Below are 16,582 nucleotides of genomic sequence, written 5' to 3' on the forward strand. Positions count from 1 at the left end.
GGCTTGGGGGTAGAAGCTGTTAAGAGGTCTTTTGGACCTAGACTTGGCGCTCCGGTACTGCTTGCCGTGTGGTAACAGAGAGAACAGTCTATGACTAGGACATTATCCCAGAAATCGGCGATGGAAAGCGTGATCCCACAGTCACCTGGAACAGCTGATGCTCTCATTCATGTTTCAGTGTTACTTGCCTCGAAGCGAGCTTAGAAGTAATTTAGCTTGTGTGGTAGGCTCGTGTCACTGGGCAGCTCATGGCTGTGCTTCCCTTTGTAGTCTGTAATAGTTTGCAAGCCTTGCCACATCCAACGAGCATCGGAGATAGTGTAGTACGATTCAATCTTAGACCTGTATTGACATTTTGCCTGTTTGATGGATCGTCTGAGGGAAAAGCGGGATTTCTAAGAAGCTTCCAGGTTAGAGTCCTGTTACTTGAAAGCGGCAGCTCTCAGTGCAGATGTTGCCTGTAATCCATGGCTTCTGGTTGGGGTATGTACGTACTGTCACTGTGGGGATGATGTTATAGATGCATTTACTGATGAAGACAGTGACTAATGTGATGTACTACTCAATGCCATCAGAAGAATCCCAGAACTAATTCCAGTCTGTGCTAGCAAAACAGTCCTGTAGCTTAGCATCTGCTTCATCTGACCACTTTTTTATTGACCGAGTCACTGGTGCGTCCTGCTTTAGTTTTTGCTTGTAAGCAGGAATCAGCAGGATAGAATTATGGTCAGATTTTCCAAATGGAGGGCGAGGGATAGCTTTGTACTCATCTCTGTGTGTGGAGTAAAGGTGGTCTAGAGTTTTTTTCCCTCTGGTTGCACATTTAACATGCTGGTAGAAATGAGATAAAACAGATTTAAGTTTCCATGCATTAAAGTCCCCGGCCACTAGGAGCGCCGCCTCTGGATGAGTGTCTTCCTGTTTGTTTATGGCCGTAAACAGCTCATTGAGTGTGGTCTTAGTGCCAGCATCTGTTTGCGTTGGTAAATAGACAGCTACGAAGAATATAGATGAAAACTCTCTTGGTAAATAGTTTGGTCTAACGCTTATCATGAGGTACTCTACCTCAGGAGAGCAAAACCTTGAGACTTCCTTAGATTACGTGCACCAGCTGTTGTTAACAAATATACATAGACCGTCGCCCCTGTTCTTTCCTGCCAAAAAAATATGAAACCCGCCAGCTGTATGTTATTCATGTCGTCATTCAGCCACGACTCGGTGAAACATAAGACATTACAGTTTTTAATGTCCCGTTGGTAGGATATATGTGCTCGTAGTTCGTCTATTTTATTTTCCTGTGATTGTACGTTGGCTAATAGTATCGACGTAAAGGCAGATTACCCACTCGCCGTCGGATCCTTACAAGGCACCCAGATCTACACTACCGTTCAAAAGTTTGGGGTCACTTAGAAATGTCCTTGTTTTTTAAAGAAAAGCAAATTTTTTATACATTAAAATAACATCAAATTGATCAGAAATACAGTGTAGACATTGTTACTGTTGTAAATGACTGTTGTAGCTGGAAACGGCTGATTTTTAAAAATGGAATATCTACATAGGCATACAGAGGCCCATTATCAGCATCCATCACTCCTGTCTTCCAATGGCACGTTGTGTTAGCTAATCCAAGTTTATAATTCTAAAAGGCTAATTGATCATTAGAAAACCCCTTTTGCAATTATGTTAGCACAGCTGATTTTTTTTCTCCTAATTAAAGAAGTAATAAAACTGTCCTTCTTTAGACTAGTTGAGTATCTGGAGCGTCAGCATTTGTGGGTTTGGTTACAGGCTCAAAATGGCCAGAAACAAAGACCTCTCTTCTGAAACTCGTCAGTCCTATTCTTGTTCTGAGAAATGAAGGTTATTCCATGTGAGAAATTGCCAAGAAACTGAAGATCTAGTACCTCGCTGTGTACTACTCCCTTCACAGAATAGCGCAAACTGGCTCTAACCAGAATAGAAAGAGGACTGGGTGGCCCCGGTGCACAACTGAGCAAAAAGACAAGTACATTAGAGTGTCCAGTTTGAGAAACAGATGCCTTACAAGTCCTCAACTGGCAGCTTCATTAAATAGTACCCGCAAAACACCAGTCTCAACGTCAACAGTGAAGAGGTGACTCCGGGATGCTGGCCTTCTAGGCAGAGTTGTAAAGAAAAAGCCATATCTCAGACTGGCCAATGAAAAGAAAATATTAAGATGGGCAAAATAACACTGACACTGGACAGAGGAACTCTGCCTAGAAGGCCAGCATCCCGGAGTTGCCTCTTCACTGTTGACGTTGAGACCGAAGTAAGAATCTAAATAAACTCAGCAAAAAAAGAAACGTCCCTTCTTCAGGACCCTGTCTTTCAAAGATCATTCATAAAAATCCAAATAACTTCACAGATCTTCATTGTAAAGGGTTTAAATACTGTTTCCCATGCTTGTTCAATGAACCATAAACAATGAATGAACATGCACCTGTGGAACAGTCGTTAAGACACCAACTGCTCACAGACTGTAGGCAACTAAGGTCAGAGTTATGAAAACTTAGGACACTAAAGAGGCCTTTCTACTGACTCTTAAAAACACCAAAGGAAAGATGGCCAGGGTCCCTGCTCATCTGCATGAATGTGCCTTATGCATGCTGCAAGGAGGCATGAGGACTGCCGATGTGGCCAGGGCAATAAATTGCAATGTCCGTACTGTGAGACCCCAAAGACAGCGCTACAGGGAGACAGGATGGACAGCTGATCGTCCTCACAGTGGCAGACCACGTGTAACAACACCTGCACAAGATTGGTGCATCCAAACATCACACCTGCAGGTAAGGGACAGGATGGCAACAACAATTGCCCGAGTTACACCAGGAACGAACAATCCCTCCATGAGTGATCAGACTGTCCACAGTAGGCTAAGAGAGGCTGAACTGATGGCTTGTAGGCCTGTTGTAAGACAGGTCCTCACCAGACATCACCGGCAACAGTGTTGCCTATGGGCACAAACCCATCGTCGCTGGACCAGACAGGACTGGCAAAAAGTGCTCTTCACTGACAAGTCGCAGTTTTGTCTCACCAGGGGTGATGGTCGGATTAACGTTTATCGTTGAAGGAATGAGCGTTACACCGAGGCCTGTACTCTAGAGCAGGATCGATTTGGAGGTGGAGGGTCCATCATGGTCTGGGGCGGTGCGTCACAGCATCATCGGACTGAGGTTGTTGTCATTGCAGGCAATCTCAACGCTGTGCGTTACAGGGAAGACATCCTCCTCCCTCATGTGGTACCCTTCCTGCAGGCTCATCCTGACATGGCCCTCCAGCATGACAATGCCACCAGCCATACCGGCCAGGACCATTCCTCCCAGAAATGTCCAGGAACTTTATGTCTCAGTTGTTGAATCTTGTTATGTTCATACAAATATTTACACATGTTAAGTTCCCTGAAAATAAACGCAGTTGACAGTGACATGACGTTTCTTTTTTCCCTGAGTTTATTAGCTAGATATTAGGGCTATAGTTGATCGAGACCCTGGGTCTCGACCCCGCCCTGTGCAACTGGGTACTGGACTTCCTGACGGGCTGCCCCCAGGTGGTGAGGGTAGGCAACAACATCTCCTCCCCGCTGATCCTCAACACTGGGGCCCCACAAGGGTGCGTTCTGAGCCCTCTCCTGTACTCCCTGTTCACCCACGACTGCGTGGCCACGCACGCCTCCAACTCAATCATCAAGTTTGCGGACGACACAACAGTGGTAGGCTTGATTACCAACAACGACGAGACGGCCTACAGGGAGGAGGTGAGGGCCCTCGGAGTGTGGTGTCAGGAAAATAACCTCACACTCAACGTCAACAAAACTAAGGAGATGATTGTGGACTTCAGGAAACAGCAGAGGGAACACCCCCCCATCCACATCGATGGAACAGTAGTGGAGAGGGTAGCAAGTTTTAAGTTCCTCGGCATACACATCACAGACAAACTGAATTGGTCCACTCACACAGACAGCATCGTGAAGAAGGCGCAGCAGCGCCTCTTCAACCTCAGGAGGCTGAAGAAATTCGGCTTGTCACCAAAAGCACTCACAAACTTCTACAGATGCACAATCGAGAGCATCCTGGCGGGCTGTATCACCGCCTGGTATGGCAACTGCACCGCCCTCAACCGTAAGGCTCTCCAGAGGGTAGTGAGGTCTGCACAACGCATCACCGGGGGCAAACTACCTGCCCTCCAGGACACCTACACCACCCGATGCTACAGGAAGGCCATAAAGATCATCAAGGACATCAACCACCCGAGCCACTGCCTGTTCACCCCGCTGTCATCCAGAAGGCGAGGTCAGTACAGGTGCATCAAAGCTGGGACCGAGAGACTGAAAAACAGCTTCTATCTCAAGGCCATCAGACTGTTAAACAGCCACCACTAACATTGAGTGGCTACTGCCAACACACTGTCAATGCCACTGACTCTACTCCAGCCACTTTAATCATGGGAATTGATGGGAAATGATGTAAATATATCACTAGCCACTTTAAACAATGCTACCTTATATAATGTTACTTACCCTACATTATTCATCTCATATGCATACGTAGATACTGTACTCTATATCATCGACTGCATCCTTATGTAATACATGTATCACTAGCCACTTTAACTATGCCACTTGGTTTACATACTCATCTCATATGTATATACTGTACTCGATATCATCTACTGTATCTTGCCTATGCTGCTCTGTACCATCACTCATTCATATATCCTTATGTACATATTCTTTATCCCCTTACACTGTGTATAAGACAGTAGTTTTTTTTGGAATTGTTAGTTAGATTACTTGTTCGTTATTACTGCATTGTCGGAACTAGAAGCACAAGCATTTCGCTACACTCGCATTAACATCTGCTAACCATGTGTATGTGACAAATAAATTTGATTTGATTTGATTTGAAATATTTACCTGACAAAGTGCAATTAAAAAAAAAAACGTTTAACAGATTATGAAATGGCAGATCAGTCTGTTCCTCCATGCCGTGCTCTGTTGTCCCCACACATGCAACACTCCACTATTTCAAAGGCCTAGGGCTACGTTTTTAGACAATACAATTATTCTCCCTGGGCTACAACACCAGTGCAATGAGAAATATATTATTGTTATCAAGTGAATACACACTTACTGTCTACTACGCTGTAAACTGCAGTGATGTAGGCTAGTTTGATTAACTGCTAGAACTTCCTGTTTTGTTTCATGCCCGAAATAACTGCATACAGCTTAGTCTTGATTTTGCAACCATCTGGATAAGTTTGGGTCTATTCTCTACAGTTTAGAAGGTCCAGAAAGGTACATTAGCAGGCCACTCATATGGTGTATTTAGTCAGGATGTAGCCTATTGGTGTTAAGATAGGTCTACTATAGGAACATATGGGTTTCTCCTTTCCAACTCCCCACCCGTTCTTTATGCTGTGGTCTATTTTACTTTCAGCAAGCAAGATCAATCGTGCTGTCTCACCTAATAGGCTATTAGTAAAGAAAATAAGTTGAAATAAGTGTCCTAAAAGCTTTTGTAGTTTGGCTTTTTCTGGGACTACACGAGATTGATTAGGAATAGCCGAGGCAGCAGAAAGGCCAGGTGCATAATTGTGCAACAGAACAACGAGGACAAGCTCAAGATATAGTTAGAAGCGTACGCATATTACCCTATAATTCCTAAACTCAATTTTGGGATTATTACCGCAGTGAATATATCCAGTCAATTTACACAGCGAAAGAAACAAATGTGATCAGATAGTCTAACGAAATCATAGGTAGCCTACTGTGAGCTCCCGAGTTTGCGCTCCCAGAACCCGTGCACACTACTCGAAAAGCTAGCTACCCTATTGATTCCGTTTTTAGGGACAAGGAATGTATCCTTCCTAGGCTACAACAACACAATATAATGAATAATGTCATGATTTTTTTCAAGTAAGTACAAAACTCTAGGTTCGCAAAGCAAATAAAGTTGAATGAATACTCAATGTGTGTGTGTGTGTCAGTTCAATAAAGTAAATTCAATAAAGTTGAATGAATAGTCAGTGTGTGTGTGTGTGCGCGCGGGGGGGGGGGGGGGGTTGTGACACTTCAGGATTATTTTATTTTAATTGCAAATTCAGCATGAATCTTTCTGAATTTGAAATAAGTGGGTAACTTTGATTAAATAACACTGGAAATAATGTGTTGTCTCTCACTGCGATATCGGGGTACAGAAAACAAACACCTTATGGTTGCCAGACACACACACACACACACACACACACACACACACACACACACACCAGAGAGCAGGTTGATGCTCATTGTCAGCACAACTCACACATATTTTTCCCATGTAGTCTGACTGAATAGGCTCCAATGTTAGCTGTGCTAGGCTACCACAGTCGGAATTCATGATTAGCCTATTATTGTATGGAAAGCATAGGCCTATCATTGTCAACACCATAATCTCTAGATATTTCCAGTTTGCATCTTATTTGTTCGGTACCCCATATTCTCACAATTTCTCAGGTCATGATAAATGGATAAATCCAGTGTTATTATAGCGTTTTCGTTTAGTGTCTTGGCTATCTAGGCTACTCTGTCCAAGCCGCTCTTTTATCATGAATATTTTACTGTAGCCGCAGCGCTTTGAGTAGCGGAGCGAGGCTTCCGCTAGTGGCAGAAAACGTCACAGATTTTTCAACTAAAAAAAATCAACAAGAGCATCATTGCTTCACTGTGCCGCCCATTCCATTCCAACAATTGACCCAACCACATACCGCCTACATCCCTGATTTCGCCTCATACCATTGCCCGGTGTTCCTCGTATTTGTAAAGAAAAAGGCATCCCCAAATTTCCACAATGGCAAGTAATGAAGACAAACCGGCGGCGAAAGAGGATGAGAATGCTGGAAGCTGGAAAGATTCTATCTTCAACCCAAGGACTGGAGAGTTTTGTGGGCGCACAGCGAAGAGCTGGGGTAAGAAAACCTGGACCGGGGCTGGGGCATAGCCCACTGTCGAAAACCATTTTTATTTTATTTGTATTAATATAATTGCAAGCTATTCGATTTGGATGTGTATATTGTCACAGCCTAATACCGGATAGTAATATTATATTATATCCACCCATTCATTCATAGTCTCTATCATTGCGAGGCAGTGGTGGCCTGATAGTGTGACAATGAATCTATTTCTGTCTCGTTGGTTTTGAAGCATCATATTGTCAGCCTCATGATGTGTGTGTGCGCGCGCATACGTGTGTGCATGGTGCGTGTGTGTGACACTTTGTACATTTCAGCACTGATTAGCTCAAGACAGATGAATGAGACTAGCCCACCTTTAAGCATAATAATTAGAAACCAAAATCAGTGAGACCACAAATAGACATATAGTCTACAAATCAAATACACGGTTTATGATATATAAGGTGAGCTATACCTTGTCTAGGCATTCTTCAGTAACCCCCCAAATTGGAATTATAAACTATATGCAAATTATATTCATTCAGATTAGATCATACATTAAATGAATGTGCCCTTTTCACAACAATTTGATCAGAAATCATCAATATCTGCCCTGTAGTGTATCGTACTACATCATTAGAATGCAACAAAAAAAAAATCTGCAGTGTGTGCTTGTGTGTGTGCACGTGTATGTGCATGTGAATCCTCTGGAACAGACCAATTTATGGCTAACAACCAGCTAGCATGATTATGTGAAGACCTTGATGTTAAAACCTTCACTGGTGTTACTAGTGAGATACACCACTGACACACACAGATAATATGAAAGTATTCACATTTATGGAATATATATCATCAATTTATAGCAGTAATCTATGGTTACTTTGAAGATGGTGAGCAAGCTCAGCTAAATCTATGCGAACTAGCAGCTAGCATTAAGACCCTGTGTGGTGCTGCGCAGTGGGATGCTCCTCTCCTCTCTCACTCTGTCCCAACATCTCCTCCCTCTATGGCTGCATGGCTTCCCACATTAGCATGCTTGTCAAGGTCAAATGGGTTTCCCCCTTGATCAAGATGCAGGTGCATGATGGGAATGTGTTGGAGGAGAGTGGAGGGAGGGGGAGGTAGGACAGGGCAGGCAAATATTTTGGAATCCTCCATTCTCTGCTGGCTATATGAGATGTGTAGGCTGTAGGCCTGTAGTGTGTGGTGAACAACCTGATTGTCTGTTTGCATGGTAGACCCAGTTCTTATGTTATAGCCCATGTCGTTCAATGGATTCATATGAATTGCTTACATCCATTGTAACATAATATGGTCTCTACAATAGACATTAATATGCATTAACATGCAGTTATGCAGGATTTGAATTATGTACCAATTCTTGGGGATGGGCTAGATCGAAATACACTGAGTATACCAAGTATTAGGACTACTATACCCTGTTCAAAGGCACGACATCTTTTGTCTTGCCCATCACCCTCTGAATGGCACACAATACACAATCCATGTCTCAATTGTCTCAAGGCTTAAAAATCCTTCCTTAACCTGTCTCCTCCCCCTCATCTACACAGATTGAAGTGGATTTAACAGGTGACATCAAAAAGGAATCATAGTTTTCCCCTGGATTCACCTGGTCTATCTATGTCATGGGAAGATGTTTTGTATAGTCAGTGTATATTTCTAAAGCTTATGGGTTGCCCAATGCCCAGCACCTAGCACCCATGGGCAGCCCTGTCATTTGATGAGGCTTCAGACATGGACCTCTCAGTCAAAATGCTAGGCTCTTCTGTCATCTTTGATCATTCTGCCTATCATCATAAGATAACAAAATGCATACCTTTGCTCAACAAAAAGTTGAGGCTGGAAATTGGTCCTCATCTCTCCTTTCCTACTTATCCAGTTATTTACATGGAAAGCTGTCCTTATTGAAACGCCTACATTTACATGGATGAATTATCTAAATACACATTGATATGCTACTATGATAGAGGCAGTTCACCAAACGACCCTCGTCTGATCAGGTGTGTAGACCTAGCTTTTAGCTCGGAGGGCTAACATAGTCTGGAATCGTGCTAATCTCTCTCTCACTCTCGATCAATCTCTCTCGATTGATCTCTCGCTTTCTCTCTACAGGCCTCATTCTCCTGTTCTACCTGGTGTTCTATGCGTTCCTGGCTGGGATGTTCGTCCTCACCATTTGGGTCATGCTGCTGACACTGGACGACTATGTGCCAAAGTACCGCGACCGGGTGCCACACCCAGGTGAGTAGCACCACAGGGAGATGATTTATTCAATCAATCAACCAACCAACTGAATAAATCAACCAATCAGTCAATTGGGTCAGATCGGCAAATTATTTATTATTGGGATTTTATTTGTGTACAAGGTCATTCTGAGGGAAAACGGAACTGAAATATCCAAGAATTGTTGTATTTTGTTGATTTTGAGCACACGCTTTGTCGGTTAGGACAGGTAGTTAGCATTTTTCAATCCTGAGAATCCTGTGGACTACGATTGGTCAATATTGCCCAGCACTATACAGCCACTGTTGAATGATGAGATTTCTGGTTTGAACTCTAATAGTAATGGCCAAACTCTTTATATACTGTCTGTTTGGCAATACTTGATTTAAAAGGGTACCTATATAAGGATGAATGTGTTATGTATGGGTTATGAAAGTGTTATGTATGGGTTATGAATGTGTCATGTATGGGTTTTGAATGTGTTATGAAGCCCTAATGTAGGTATCCTTTAAATTAACTGTTACTGTTTGTTTCTGGGTTTACTACATAACATTGTTGACCCTGATTTATTTGTCAGTAGATTTAACTATGTTTTACCAGGTATTTTTGATGAAGGTAGTCGTGATCTCATACTCTACTCTCTTTTTCTTAGGGTTGGTCATCCGGCCCAAGCAATTGGACATGCTGTTTAACAGATCTCAACCTCTCCAGTTTGCACAGTATGTCCAGACCTTAGAGTCTTTCCTGCAACGTGAGTATGGTTTTTGTTGTCTCCTTGCCAAATCTGTGCCCTTTTCTGTCTCTCTCTAACTTGCCTTCTTTTTCTCTCTCTCTCTCTCTCTCTCTCTCTCTCTCTCTTCTCTCTTTATTTCTCTCTTTGTACTTTTCAATCATGCTTTATTGGCATGTCTATGAAATATAATGTTGCGTTATGGGTCGTTCCAAAAAATTTGTGCCTTTTGAGCCCCTTTGACATTTTAAGTAGAACTTGTGCACACATTTTGAAAACGTAATAAACTTAATCAATTCAATAATATGAATAAAGACGATAAAGTGCCCAAATGGAGCATTTTGACATCCTCTAGGAAGATTTTAACCCACTTAACCCCAACATTTCTTCAACTTTTCACCATCATTGTAAAGCCTTAATTATTTTGTTGCTTTGACAAAGTAATTTCTTGTGATTAGGGATTAATTTCAAGGACAAAAACAACAGTCTTCCCTGTTACGTGACCTGACCTCACATTTTAATATGGTGAAACTATTCCTTTTTAAATATTTTTTTCAAAAGAAACATTATTAAACATTAAAATAGTCAAACCGTTGTGTAAAAGCAGCTGTTGCCCATAGATAGACACAGGCTCTAAATGTTTTCACAATGAACTTTTTTTTGTTACGCTTGCATTCAATTGCCCATCCCGCACAACAAGCTCCTGAATATTTCCACACTATGAGGTTGGAATGATACTGTGAAATTGATGATGATATAATGCCCTTTTTGTGTAAGATCTGTTTGAAAAGACTGCCTGAAATGACTGTTTTAGCGGAATGGAGTGGACATCACCAGACGGTAAATTAGTTCATAAACTCAGCAAAAAAGAAACATCCCTTTTTCAGGTTATTGAAATGTAACATCCAATAAAAATCTTGCCCGATCATTCAAAATTCACCAGACCTCCAAGGGAGGTGTGACATTGATGTGATTTTGGAGGTATGGCAACACGAGACCAATAGACCAATAATAAAGTCATACAAGTCTGTCATTATCGTTTTTTTCTCAGATTACAATGACACAGAGCAGGAGAGGAATGTGGCGTGCGCGGCGGGGGGCTACTTTGAGCAGGAGGGCGAGGTGGGCGAGCAGAGGAAGGTTTGTCAGTTCAAGAGGAGCGATCTGAGCCTCTGCTCCGGCCTGTCCGACTCCACGTTCGGTTACACCGAGGGGAGACCCTGTGTCCTCCTCAAAATGAATAGGGTACCTCCTCCTTTCCCTCTTCTCTTTGGATACATATTTGTGTCCCAATTCTCTTTCTTTCCAAAGTGTGTACTCGCACACTCCCTGTCATCTAAAAACATTGGATTGGTTTAAGCATTGGCTTCCACCATTTTTCAATCCATGACAGGGAAGTGCACATTTTGGGAAAATGGTAGATAATTGGGATGAAGCCAATACTCACCAGATGCATGTCATTGACTTGAATACACTTGGCTCCTGATGAAGTGCACATTGGATAAGTGCAGACCCAATTAAATCCAGGGCAGTGCTGTGTAGTTCACCAGTCCCAATTCAAAAACACTTTCACAAGACCCTTGCATGTATCAGTAGACGACATTAGCCAATAGTGGATTTCTCTCCTCCTCAATCTAGTTATTTCCATTTGCTTCTCTTTGTTACAGTACCATTCTCTATTATTACTTTTGCTGTCCTTTTCACCCTCTCCTTATATATGTTTCTATCCCATTGGATTGCTCAGAGTAGACCACATTGATGGTAATGATTTAAATCAGCCGATTGTGTGACTGGCTCTCCGATTCGTTGATTGGTTAATTGGTGTTCCAATCACAGATCATTGGGCTGAAGCCACGTGGAGATCCCTATGTCAACTGCACAGCAAAGGTAAACGTCATCATGATCTCAGTATGTGTGTTTTTGTCTGTGTTTGAAGATAGTCATATACTCTGGTTACCTTTAAATCATTTTTGTTATTTATTGTTTATGTTGATATTTGTGTCTTCTTTTTTTCCTGATTTGGTTTGATTTTTTTCCCCTCATTGTTCCAGTTGAAGGTTTAGGGTAAGCTTAGCGATGTGGAAGTGTATATGTTTATACAGTATGCAAGTTACTACCTCGTGGAAATAACTTGCATTGTACTAGCAACTTACTACAGGGTTGTTTTGTTGTCCCCCCCCCCTTTTTAAGTGCTCTATTTTGTTATCTGCTTGATTTTCGAGTTGCTTTTGCTTCTTGTGGTCCTGTTTGATGCAGCATACCAACATTATAATAGGAACCTTTTAGAACCTACCAGTGTTATTATACGAACTGGCCATTGACTCTGACCTCTCATGGAGCCCAGAAAGAGTAGGCATTGCTTAATGTAAAAGCGAATGGTTTTACATTACAGTGAACGCAGCTTTCGGAATATATCAAAATCTTAGATAATATATTATTCTTACATACTCATATGAACTTGTGTAGATCTGAAAAATATTTGATAGGTGTGCGCAATAGGGCAAAATTGACACACAACATAGAGGGATATTAACCGGAGGAGAAAGTAAGCCGGGCAAATTAAATAGTGCAGGTACGGGATACTGGTTAAATACGAGCCTATCACAATAATGAATACAAAGATGACACGAAAACTGTAGGTTATTACACAATAATTTATCATTACCACTTGTCAGCCACACTCCAAAATGTCCTGTGGTTCGACATGAACACTAACATTTTGCGAAAGCAGAGATGACTGGCCAGGACCGAGATGCGCACAGACAGCAGTTTGGCGCATCAATCAATTCTGGCTTCAAGTGTGCCTAATGTAATGACAATTGTTGAACGTGATTAGCCTACCCGTTTCAGTGTTTTAATAGATGCTGGATTTTTTTAGGCAAGTGGACGAACATGTAGCCCACTTGCCCCATTAAAAGGTAAATACATTTTGACAGTTAAATGACATGTCTGTACTATTAGGCTCATTAAAAAAATGTGTGCATGCGCTACATAGGAGGTCCCATACCGGGAATAAATAAATCTACTTTCACCGCTGCATTTTATCTACTGATGCAAGAATTTGGAAGACCATTGAATGGACCTATGGTTCATTGAGCTGTTCTATCCAACCCTTTCAGATCTATATGAAGTCCCAACAGTAGACATGGGATAGGATATACATACTCTTGCTCTTCTATCATTTTTCTGTGTTGACTATTATTCTTTCTCTTCCTCCTTTGCCTCTTCAGAGGGACACCCCCATACAGATGCAGTACTTCCCTAGTGAGGGGCGGTTCGATAAAATGTATTTCCCTTACTACGGCAATAAGCTTCATGTAAGTTTGGGTGAAAGGTGTATCCATTTTTGTCTTGTCGTACTGGTTGGTGCTATATCGGAAAGCATTATTATACAATGATGCAAGAATTTGAAAGACCGTTGGATGAGCAACAACAGTCTTTGTTGGTCAATTATAATTTTTTCCCTTCCACTCCTTTGCCCCTCTTTTCTTTACCACCCTGTGGCACTCTTACTGTGTGTCTCACCCTCCCTCTTTTTGGTCCTTCCTTCCACCTCTCTTTATCTCTCTCTCCCTCCCCACCTCTCTACCCCCCCCCCCCCCCCCCCCCCCCCCCCCCCCCCATTCTCTGTCTGTAGGAGAGGTATGTGCAGCCCCTGGTTGCGGTTAAGCTGTTGCTGAACAAGGACGACTACAACACAGAGCTGACCATCGAATGCCGGATCGAAGGATCTGACTTGCGCAACAACGACGATCGAGACAAGTTCCTGGGCCGTGTCACCTTCCGAATCACAGTCAAAGAGTAGGGAGTAGTAGCGAGAAGGAGGATAGTGTGGAGAAATGTGGTTCTGACCTTCCCCGGACGATTCCTATTAGAATAAAAATGGGCCTAATTCCAAACCAATCTCTCCACCGTTGCTCCATATCCTAGGCGAGGGACATTCAAATCTGGTATTATTCATACTGCCTCGGTAGTTCATTGATTGGCCAGATAGCCTACTCATCTGGTGTTACAGGTTAGTCTCTGGTTAGCTGTGATAGGGAAAGCTTAAAAAACAGCAGTGCTGTGAACCCCGAAACCTGGATTTGAATAACTTATTTTTAGGTTCTTGTTGACCCGATCTTGTATTTCTGATAGTGTTGGATATGTGTAAGCATAGCAAGAGTGCTAGATGGAGCAATTATCATATAATAGAGGATACCACATTCCTTTTAGATCTACAGTACATCACACCCAAAATGGGCCTAGAATAGTGCCTAGTGGTATGGGGTGAGAGATCGGTTTGGGATTGGATCAAAGAAGGATAGGGCAGTGATGTCATCCATTTTTAACTACTGTATCTCCTGGAAAAAACGGTAATCCTGCCAAATTCAATGGAACATCTAGTTCCCTTGTTTGCTTCTATGTTTACTATAATATGGCATCATCTTTTTCCTATCCTTCATTATCTCATTCTAGCAGGAGTCTTTGACGATTTACCAACCTAACGGCCATCATTCCCTTCTATTAGTCGGCTTTTGTTGTATGACCCAGTGCTCTAGTGTTGATCTAGGAGCTTATTTTCTATTCCCAAATGGTTTAGATTGGAGATTAAATGTGGTAAACTGAACCTAGATCCTTGCTTAGTGCCATGGGTTGGATCAACAGTCAGGAGCCTCAATCTGTATTTCACTTTCATTCATCCACTGCCAATACAATCATGTTTACAGTTGACCCTCTCACCAACAATTATTCCTCAAAATCACATAGGGACAACTAAATCATAAGGTCAAAGACAGTTAAACACTGTCAAACCGAGATGACCTCAACAATTAAATGTCTTTGAGAACCCTTTTCCTCTTGGGACCACATTTTGAACTTTGTCATATTATAATAGGGAACTGTAGATAAGTATGTGTGGTGTGGTCTGAACACAACCCAGTCTTGTGCCGTCTGTCTGTCCCGGCTGCATGTCTATGTGTCTGTTTACTTTACCCCTATACCTCGCCACTGTAATAGCCATTGTTTGGTGAGCGTTCGGATGCAAAATGGCTGCTGTGCAACGCCCAGGTGGGTGCTATACATTGATGGAGGATGAGAGGAGTTATCCTACCACACATACACACACACCACATCACTTACGCACGCACACACCACCCCAACACAATGTAAAGCGCTTGGAGACCTGTGAGAAAGCGCTGTGTAAATGCAATCCATTGTATCTATGTACTGTATATCCTTGTATGTATATGTACCTATCTTTGGGTCTGAATGCTTGTCTGTTTGTCTATATATTCTCTCTCCTACTCTCTACCGTCTGTGTCTGTCTTTCTCAATGTATATATTTAATGGATTCACACTGTATTTTTTTTCTGTCACAGAACACAATGTCTGAGCACTGTAAAGAAATAATTTAAAGAAATATTTACAGGATATGATCATATTCAAAGCTATGTTTATACAGTCTGAAATGGAACCTACATCTTGAAAGAACAACTTCATATGCAGGATGCCTTAAGACCTGTGCAACAATTATGGATTAAAAGGTGATTTGGGAGGGGGAAAAAAATCAAACCTGTGGTCCTCTTAAGTGTGGTTATTTATTGATTGTCCAGGTGCATGTAACATGTGATATTCTACTTTTACCACAAGAGGGCAGCAGCATTAAGACAGAAATCGGTCGACTGAAGATTCCTTCCTTGCTTGCTGGAAGGAATCTTGCGATGGTGCTACCCAGTGGTGATATTTAGCAGAGTAGTAACCCAATGGTTTGCTCTCATGCGATAATTGTGTTTAATCACCCATTTTCATGAGTAGTAGATTGTATGCATCAACTTCAATTAAAGGAGCTTGGTTGGCAATTAGATAATTACTTTGATTACCATAAGTCATTTACCTTAAACAAACTGTGATATAGAGGAATACATTAATTGAAGGGGCTTGCTTGCCGAGAGAAGTATAATGTTTCTTGTTTGCTATTGATTCCAGTCATCGTGACACTGTTTGTAAGGATATTGGAGCAAACTAATATGTTCAGAACCTTACACATAAACCAGCACTTGCTAGCTTTATTGGCTACATGTTTAGCCAAGGTATTACACTACTTGTATAGTAGGCCTATTTTCAAAGGCTGATGCAGGAATGTGACTACAACATAGACCATCAGGAAAAATAGGATATTGGTTTGGGGATAAGTACATTTCAATCTTGGAGGATAATGTCATGATCAGAAAAGCTTGACTTTCTAATGAATCAGGAAAATCCCTGTGACAGGCAATGGCGATACAATGTTGAGTTTGAGGCACTGTCCTTCACCATCAATAGCTGTCAATACCTGAGTCGACCTACGCTCCTTAAAAGATCATCTCTCTGCTTTTAGCTCTAGTAGCTTCTTCTACCTTTGTCACTCGCTTAACGGTCCTTAGCCCCGCCCTTGGAATATCATCTCTGCAGTAAGGAAGCGAAATGCCGCACTGGGGTAAATGTCAGGGATGTCCCCTCCACCCATTCTGTTTCACTCAAAAATGAATAAAAAACACAGTTTTCTCTTTATACATCTTTTGCTCTGCTTCCTCTCCCACTCTTTCGTTCCTTTTCCATGTCTCTTTCACCACTCCCCTCCAGTAGTCTATTGATTTGGTCGCCTAAACAAATCCCAGGGTTGAGCTCTATTTT

The 16,582-nt window shown here is 42.1% G+C and overlaps 1 protein-coding gene across 1 annotated transcript; it reads left to right on the forward strand.

Moving 5' to 3' along the window:
* The first annotated feature begins 6,668 nt into the window (after nucleotides 1–6,668).
* On the forward strand, nucleotides 6,669–15,768 carry LOC109874478 (sodium/potassium-transporting ATPase subunit beta-3-like). Its single transcript, XM_031809741.1, has 7 exons — nucleotides 6,669–6,966; nucleotides 9,088–9,216; nucleotides 9,851–9,949; nucleotides 10,980–11,173; nucleotides 11,765–11,815; nucleotides 13,159–13,245; nucleotides 13,566–15,768. The coding sequence occupies exons 1-7, from the start codon at nucleotides 6,849–6,851 to the stop codon at nucleotides 13,731–13,733; spliced, it is 846 nt and encodes a 281-aa protein (XP_031665601.1). The 5' UTR covers nucleotides 6,669–6,848; the 3' UTR covers nucleotides 13,734–15,768.
* Nucleotides 15,769–16,582: the final 814 nt, after the last annotated feature.

The sequence above is a fragment of the Oncorhynchus kisutch genome, linkage group LG30 (assembly GCF_002021735.2).
Source record: "Oncorhynchus kisutch isolate 150728-3 linkage group LG30, Okis_V2, whole genome shotgun sequence".
In the NCBI taxonomy this organism is placed as follows: Eukaryota; Metazoa; Chordata; class Actinopteri; order Salmoniformes; family Salmonidae; genus Oncorhynchus; species Oncorhynchus kisutch.